Below are 9,340 nucleotides of genomic sequence, written 5' to 3' on the forward strand. Positions count from 1 at the left end.
ATATCATAGTAGAAAATATTCTGGACAAGGACTCAGACATGTAAGTTCTAACTTTGGTCCTGTCACTGACCATTGAGCAAATCGTCCAACCTTTCTAGTTGGGTTTAGTTTCTTCATCTGTTAAAGTGGAATACCTCACAGAATAGTAAGTGTAAAAAATTTATAAATTATATGATGTGAATCTTAAAAAAAAAAGATTATAATGAGTTATTGTTCTATAGACTGCAGTACTAAGTGTCAGCCAGGCACTGTAAATCAATTACTCCTTTTAGACTTCTGAATTACACTACTGAGATATCTTGATCTCAGCACTTTCAAGGTGGAATGCCAGCCTAGGAGTTCTGTCACAGAATCTATTGCTCTTGAAGTGCCTAGTATCAAAACTGTTTCCTAGATGACCTTCGGTATACCACAACAGTGCTGCAAGGAACTTCTGAGTCAGCCAGCCAGCTGCCTGCACTGGAACTGCCAATTGTTTTAGCTTTCCTCTGTAACATTCTTATGATGAATTCCCTCTCGGCAGGACATCTACCACTTGTAAGTCCCATGGTTGCTGCTCCTTCTAAATGCTGGTATCTTTGCTTTCATTATAATTTTCCTTCTTTTCTCTTCAACTTCTCTTGAAAAGGTTTATAACCATCCCCAACAAGAGTGCTTTTTGTTTTTGTATTAGTGGCAAACAGAGCAATCCATTACATTAGATTTATTCTTTAGATACTCCAATTTTTGCTCTTAGTGGCCAGTATTTACAGCCTGAATCTTTAATTACTGAGAGAGCTTGTTGCCTCTTTGAACACTAAGGTATCCAGAAGGCAGGCCTTCAGGTAAATGAAGTGTTACTGTACACATTTTTAACATGGAAACTGGCCAAAAGAAAATGATGACTCACCGAGAACCTTTTCAATTTTCCTGATTTTGGCTTCTAAACCTCCAACTCAAAATCTGTAAGTTACTAAAAGTCCATCCCACCCTTTCTTACCCCTCCAAAAGGAATAACATCACTGACTTATGTGGAACAGTGTACAATGCCACCTGAATGTTTGAGTCATTCCCCAGAGGAGAAAAGATGGGACATCCTCCGGCTTTTTTGCAACATCTCATCTCTTCCTTGGGCTATTGCCTTTTCCTCCCACCTCTGGTTTTGTCTAATCTACACTTCAGATTTCTATTTTGTGTTGAAAGGATTGAAAAGATTACAATTTATTGAAATATGTTGAAGAGATTACATTTTTCAAGAGCCAAAAATAAATAGGAATTGAAAAAAAAAAAAGCAAAGGTCACTTTTAATTGTGACCCAATGGCAAAAAGAGAGCAATAATTAATTCGGTAAAATAGATTAACAGACTTACAATACCTTTTAAAGCCTCTGTTTCTATGTCTACTAATGGCTTCCCCACATAGGCAATATCATCCAGATTATAATAGAGTTTTTTAATGACTCCATCATAACGACTAGTGATGGTAACAGAAGCTTTATCACTTTGAACTTCACAGATGCTATCAAACTGAGACACTGTATCTCCTTCTTTTACATACCTAAAAGAAAAAGAAATGAGACACTTTTACATAAACAATCATAAGTACAGTCATATTAAGGATATAAATGCCATGCTGAATTATATCGGTATTCATCTATCGCAGCATTTACTTTCAGATGGTGTACTAAGAAATGTTTCAGAAAAGACTATAATGACTTCCAGAATCTCTTCAATGTATCTGCAAGAAATACGCAAAAAAATTTTAAGCAATTCATAGTCTATAATCCAAAAATTTAATTAAACTCTCAGGTTTTCTGTCTGACCCATTTATTAGAAAAACAAGTTTTAAAAATACATTTTTATTTATTTATTTATTTTTTTTTTTTTTTTTCCCGAGACGGAGTTTCGCTCTTGTTACCCAGGCTGGAGTGCAATGGCGCGATCTCGGCTCACCGCAACCTCCGCCTCCTGGGTTCAGGTAATTCTCCTGCCTCAGCCTCCTGAGTAGCTGGGATTACAGGCACGTGCCACCATGCCCAGCTAATTTTTTTTTGTATTTTTAGTAGAGACGGGGTTTCACCATGTTGACCAGGATGGTCTCGATCTCTTGACCTCGTGATCCACCCGCCTCGGCCTCCCAAAGTGCTGGGATTACAGGCTTGAGCCACCGCGCCCGGCCCAAAAATACATTTTTAAAGTGGTATTCCCTTCTACTGTCTTATGTTATTCTTTTCTAAACTTTAAGGGATGCCCAATACTTCCAGAAGTAAGTTTAAAAATTGATGTCCTCAATCCTTTGTAATTTCATGAATTTTAGATGGGAGTTCTCCCAGTCTTTCTTTCTAAAATTATTTTAGCCTGTTCTTACGTAAAGTCATTCTAACCTCTTAATCATTTTAGATATACTTTACAGGCTTTTCTAGATAGTCTTGGCAAACAAAATAGGAGGAATGGAACCAAACCTGAAATAATACATCTAATTTTGATTATAATGGCATTCTTAATGTCTCTAGCACAATTCTGACTTATTGTCAGCAACACATAATTGTCATTCTTGCTTCTTGTCTTCCTGCCTTGACCAGTCCTCAGGTGGTGATAAAACAGCACCCATGACATAGAAACCAGGTTTAAAAGCACATGCTTTCACTTCCAGAATGGTGGGTTAAGATATCCACAAATCTGCTTTTCCATGTAAGCAACAAGTACAGTGACGAAAGTTGTTAAAAATCCATTTTGTAAGAATTTTGGAATTCAAAAAAAAGGCTTGCAACAACTGAGAAGGATGTGTTCAGGAAAAATGGCTGAGTTTTGTAGTATTTTAACTTTTTCAATTTCCATCCTTTTCCTAGCACAGCAGGAGCCAAATCAGCAGCCTTGCAGCCACTGTAAGGGGAAACCTAGTTTTTGGATCACCACAAAAAGCAAAATCCCCAGAGAACTGTCACTACAGATGGCCTCTGACTTTTACAGTTTTTCAACTTTATGATGGTGTAAAAGCAATATGCATTCAGTAAGAAACAGTAGTTTGAGTTTCTATACAACCCCTCTGTTTTTCATTTTCAGTATTCAATAAACTGCTTAAGATATTCAACAGTTCTTTATAAAATAGACTGTGTATTAAATGATTTTGCCCAACTGTGGGTTAAGGAAAGTGTTCTGAGCATGTTTAAGGTAGGCTAGGCTAAACTATAATGTTTGATAGATTAGATATATTAAATGCATTTTCAACTTAAGACATTTTAGTTTTGATGGGCCTAGGACTTATCCCCATCATAAGACAAGGAGCATCTGGGTTGTTGTTGGTGGTAGTGGTGGAGGCAGGGTCTGGCTATGTTGCCCAGGCTGGTCTGGAGCTCCTGGCCTCAATCAATTTTCCTACCTTGGCCTCCCAAAGTATTGGGATAACAGGGGTGAGCCACCACACCTGGCCACATCTGTATTTTGTTTGTAACTTTAAAAAAATCCTATCTGATTTATAAGACAGCCACATTAAAGCAATACTTATAAAACTGTGTTGATGTGCTTTATGATGCTTAAAAATGGAGTACTTTCAATGTGGAATAAGAATTATTTGTTTTGCTTTTTTGAGACAGGGTCTCACTCTGTTGCCCAGACTGGAATGCAGCGGCGCAATCCTGGCTCACTGCAACCTCTGCATCCTGGGCTCAAGCCATTCTCTCACCTCAGCCTCCCAAGTTGCTGAGACTACAGGCGTGTGCCACCATGCCTGGCTAATGGAATGATAATTCTAAAAAAGAAAAACAGGAATACATATGACAGAAATAGAAAAAGGAAGGAAGAGGTGATAGAGCTATATTGGAGCACATTTTTATATTCTGTTGAAATTTTCTACTAATCCAAATTATAATGTTTTAAATTAACATGTTAATTGTAATCCTCAGGGCAACCACAAAGCAAATAACTTTAAATATACAGTAAAAAGTTTACGCACTCCAATAAAAAGGCAAAGATTGTCAGGATAGATTCTAAAAAAATGCTCCAACTATATGCTAAGAAATATATTTAAATTCAACAACACAAATGGGTAAAAAGTAAAAGGATAAAGATATGTCACACAAGGCCAGGGGTGATGGCTCACCTGTAATCTCAGGAGTTTGTAGTCCAACCTGGGCTACAAAGCAAGACCTTGTTTCTAAAAAAAAAAAAAAAAAAAAAAGGAGAGAGAGAGAGAGAGAGAGAGAAAGACAGCAAGCTAGAGTGGCAGAGTGGCTATACTATCAGACAAAATAGACTTTCACACAAAATCACATATAAAATCTAAACTTGTCTCAGAAGTTTGTCAAAGGCTTTGTGAAATTTAAGTTTTTTCTTTTTCCATACATTTGCTCCCACAAATTCTAAGAATACATGAGGTTTTATTTTCCCTTTCACAAAACCACACTACCTTCTATTAAATTAAGCGTCCTTATTCAAATTTCTATTCTCAGGCTCCATTTTATAAGATAGAATTCTGTCCTTTAGCATTTTACCAAGTGCAACACAATATATGTATATATATATATATTTCTTTAGTTATTTATAGAAAAAAACAGAATTCAAGAAACTTCTTAATATTTCTTAAAGAACTTCTAAAAAACTAATCAAATGATTAGTTTCTCATTAAAGGAGCTTTTAGAATTTTAATAGGAATAAAATGATTTCCTCTCCCAAGAGCTGTAAGCCCTATACTAAACATATGGGTTTAGAGAATAAGAGGTAGAAATTAAGAAATGTTTTTTAAAAAACAACCAAAAAACGTTGGTGCAGTGGCTCATGCCTGTAATCCCAACACTTTGGAAGGCCCAGGAGGGAGGCTCACTTGAGGCCAAGAGTTCAAGATGAGCATGGTCAACATAGCAAGACCCCATCTCTAGCAAAAAAAAAAAAAAAAAGAAAAAAAAATCTACAAAGATTTTTGACTACTGTCTTGGTCTTGAAAATAAGGTATTGCCAAATGCATTTCTTACACAAGACATTATTTTGATCTTTTTAACACTCCAGAGGTTGACAGAGTAAATTCTGTTATCCACATTGACACATTAAGAGACCAAGTGAGTCACAGGTAGGACAGCTAATAAGTTTTAAGGTCAGGCTCTTCTGATTTGAAATCCATTGTTCTTTCCATAATCCCACAATGCCACCAGAGACATGACCATAAGGTATGTTTATGTTATTACAGCTCTCTTCTAACTTACAAAGCAATAATAAGAAGTACAAGAAAAGAATGTTCAGGTGGTTGAACAAGATTCTTAAAAGGATCTTTAGTGGTATAAATCTATGGTGGGAAGTAATCTATTTACTCATCTTACCTGCCACTTCTAAAAACCTCTAAAACTGAGTTTGGTACCCAGAGGTTCTATTTTTCCAGAAAATGAAAGAAAGAAAAGGGAGAGGATGAAAATTTTTGTTTCAGGCCCTTTTAAAGATAATTTTTTAATGTTTCAAAATTTATTTTAATTCATGATTTTTGGTAAAATATTTTCATCTCTTCTAAATATACAAGCAAACTGTAACCGGTAATGGTAAGTCAAACATACTTACATTATTACTAAAGTCATTTTCGTACAGTAAAGAGAGCTTAGACTACCTGATAGTTTTAAATCACATTGAATAAAATACTTTGATGTACGACAAATTCCATCACCACTATATCATCAACATAAGGTAATTCTACCTTATTGCTTTTTAAAATGCATTATGTGTTTTATAAAGAAGTTTCTCAGTTTAAATGGATTCCAACTATCCATTAAACAGTTATTTTTCCTCAAATTATTTTTAAATTTACTTGTTTCTTTTTTCAGATTAACTTACCATTCTTTAACAGTTACTTCTCTAATCCCTTCTCCAATGTCTGAGAGCTTGAACTGAACAACCTGTCCATGAAGAGCTTCAAAGACAAATGAGAAACGATCTCATTAAGTATGTAACATATTACTAATATATATCTTCACATCTAAAATTAGAGAATGTTCTCAGGCAGAGGCAGAAATTCTTCCATCTTACAGAAAGGAAAACAGCATTTTATAATTTTTAAAAGCATAACTGTTATTCATAACCATCAGAGATTTAAATAAATTATTTTGCAACACAGATCTATTGGCACTGCCACAGAACTTACATTTTCCAACTTCCAAAACAGGCTGTGATAGGGCTATAAAAGGCCCTACTAACAAATTAATTAAATTTTGAAACAATGTAATGAACAGAAAATGGAACAAAGATACACAAAGAGAGACCCAGCTAGATATCCTTGTTTTAAGTTAAGAAACTATGAAAACATGAACAGATTTCTTTTGAATTTATATAACTATTCTTTCTCATTCTTAGTGGCTAAAAATCAGGTAGTTCTATACCTAGCAAACTTGATGGAAACTTGTTTGTCCAAACTTATGTTCTGCCAACTTATTCCTAAGTCTTCTCTTTCCTCTTTCCATTTTTTACCCCTTTTCAAATTTCTACCCATCCCTCCTTTTTTATTTTTCCTAACATCAAACACTATAACTTATTTATTTACTTACTGAATAGTTACTTTCAGTCAATATTATGTTTGGGAGTTTCTTCTCTTTTTGTGGTAAATAGCATTAAATTTTTCAAAGTTTGTTCATTTGTTGTTATATACTATTTCATTACACAAATGTATCATTGTTTCCTTACCCATTCTACTCTTGATGAAACTCCCGGCTGTTTCCAGTCTACAGCTCTTATGAGTAAAGCAAATGTTAACATTCTTGTCAAGTATTCTTAGTACAAGTGGATACAAATTTCTGTTTTATATATTCTGGGCCTTGAATTGCTGGATCATAAAGTGTACACTGACTTACTTTATGACAGCAATGCCAAACAGTCTTTCAAAGTGATTTTACAAAGTTTCACTCATATCAATACTGTATGATAGTTCCTCTCCACGTTTGTCACGATGCTTATGCTTTCACTCCTCATTAGGTAGTTTTATCTAAATAAATAACATACTTTTAGTTTGCATTTCTCTCATTACTAATAAGACCAAACACTTTTGCATATGTTTGGCATTTGTATACACTCTTGGTGAAGTGTTCTAACACTTTTCTATTTAATTTCAGCTAATAATTCACTACCTTGTTATTGAATACCTACCATGCTAAAAGCAAAAGAATAGTGCATCATTTGAGAAAATCATTCAAGCTATTTGAATGCTATTCCAACCACGTTAACTGCTAAGACTTAAAACATTCTACATTACAATATCACACATTTCGTGTCTAAACTACAGTTATCACTTGTAACCTCTATGATTTTGTTACTGTCCTCACATCATTGCCAACCTTTACAACAGTGGTTAAATTGAGTAGTTCCTCTTTGTGCTCCATGGTGTCTAACATTGGCAGTGCTCTTTTCCCCAAAACAGATTCATGTTTGTTTTATTACATTGAGGTTAATTTTCTAATATGTTGTTCAAGGCTTTTCATAACTTTCTCTTGCTTATGTATTTGGGATTAAGACTCACCTTTCTATTTTACGGCATTTTGATTAAAATTACTTTTAGTTCCTTAGACTTGTCATTCTCCCCCGACCCACTTGGCCTTTGCTTATGCTATTCTTTTTTTTTCTTTAATTGTACTTTAGGTTCTGGGGTACATTAGGCAGTTCATGCAGGATTGTTGCAATAGGTGCGTACATGGCAAGGTGGTTTGCTGCCTCCATCCCCCATCACCTATATCTGGCATTTCTCCCCAGGTTATCTCTTCCCACCCTTCCACCCCGCCTCCCTGCTGTCCCTCCCTTAACCTCCCCAACAGACCCCAGTGTCTGATGCTCCCCTCCCTATGTCCATGTGTTCTCATTGTCCCTATGAGTGAGAACATGTGGTGTTTGAATTTCTGTTCTTGTGTCAGTTTGCTGAGAATGACGGTTTCCAGATTCATCCATGTCCCTACAAAGGACATGAACTCATCGTTTTTTATGGCTGCGTAGTATTCCATGGTGTATATGTGCCACATTTTCTTTGTCCAGTCTCTCATTGATGGACATTTGGGTTGGTTCCAGGTCTTTGCTATTGTAAACAGTGCTGCAATGAACATATGTGTGCATGTATCTTTATAATAGAATGATTTATAATCCTTTGGGTATATACCCAGTAATGGGATTGCTGGGTCAAATGGAATTTCTATTTCTAAATCCTTGAGGAATCACCACACTGTCTTCCACAATGATTGAACTAATTTACACTCCCATCAACAGTGTAATGTTTTTTTAGAGACAGTCTCACTATGTTGCTCAGGCTGGAGGGCAGCAGGCATTCACAGTTGCGTGAATGCACACTACAGCCTCAAACTCCTGGGCTCAAGCAATCCTCCTGCCTCCATGTACTGGGTAAGCTGGGACCACAGAGGTATTGCCACCACACCCAGCTTCTTTGTAACACTTAGATGCCAATGATACTGTATGGTAATTATTCTCAAAAGAGAAAGTATTTCTGGTCAATTGAAAGCATGTACGGACCACCCACCCCCCAACTTTTCCAGATTAACAAATGGCTCTGAACCTATTCAGTAATGCTCCTGTATCTTTAGACTGCTGTTAACCATATTTGCTTATAAAACATATAACAAATTAATTAGGGTTATAAAATTTTCTTAAATATGAGGAGTTAAATTAGTAATAAAAAATACAAAATACATTTTGGTTATGGCGGTATTAGGTACCTCTTACTTCCTCTGTAGCAAGTTGGGCCCTCTCACAGCTTGCTGACTGGAGTAGAACCTGACACCTTTCTGAGTGGTTTAGCATTAAGAATCAAAAGCATTTTTTAAAAAAAAATTTTAATCAACAGTTTTGATTCAATAAGTAATTCTACTTTGCTAAAGAATGGTTAGTATAGGGTTATAACAAAGAACTGGAAATCAATCTAAGTAACACAAAAACAAGAAAATACACTATGGCACTTCTATACAAAGCAATATGCAAGGAACAGCAAGAGCATGAAAATGTGATGGTTCATGGCAAGGTTAAAGAACAAACAGTTCTCTACGGCCGATATATGGTATGTGGCAATAAATCAGCCCAGATTTTAAAGACTTTGTGTACCATGCTAAAGTATTTGAAATTTCGCCGGGCGCGGTGGCTCAAGCCTGTAATCCCAGCACTTTGGGAGGCCGAGGCGGGTGGATCACGAGGTCAAGAGATCAAGACCATCCTGGTCAACATGGTGAAACCCCCTCTCTACTAAAAATACAAAACATTAGCTGGGCATGGTGGTGCGTGCCTGTAATCCCAGCTACTCAGGAGGCTGAGGCAGGAGAATTGCCTGAACCCAGGAGGCGGAGGTTGTGGTGAGCCGAGATCGCGCCATTGCACTCCAGCCTGGGTAACAAGAGCGAAACTCC

At 36.3% G+C, this 9,340-nt stretch overlaps 1 protein-coding gene across 2 annotated transcripts in view; it reads right to left on the reverse strand.

Annotated features, from left to right (window-relative positions):
* The window catches only part of DBT (dihydrolipoamide branched chain transacylase E2), a 55,807-nt gene that overhangs the window by 23,491 nt on the left and 22,976 nt on the right, over window positions 1-9,340 (reverse strand). For both annotated transcript variants that reach the window (XM_032262953.1, XM_032262952.1), the window contains exons 3-4: window positions 5,790-5,865; window positions 1,355-1,536 (exon numbers count right to left, since the gene is read on the reverse strand). Coding sequence is in view for 1 of the 2 variants with exons in the window: in XM_032262952.1 (XP_032118843.1) it covers window positions 1,355-1,536; window positions 5,790-5,865 (258 nt within the window). In the remaining variant the exon portion in view is untranslated. The remainder of the gene's footprint in view (window positions 1-1,354; window positions 1,537-5,789; window positions 5,866-9,340) is intronic.

The sequence above is a fragment of the Sapajus apella genome, unplaced genomic scaffold, assembly GCF_009761245.1.
Source record: "Sapajus apella isolate SASKATOON/1434 unplaced genomic scaffold, GSC_monkey_1.0 scaffold133, whole genome shotgun sequence".
Lineage (NCBI taxonomy): Eukaryota > Metazoa > Chordata > Mammalia > Primates > Cebidae > Sapajus > Sapajus apella.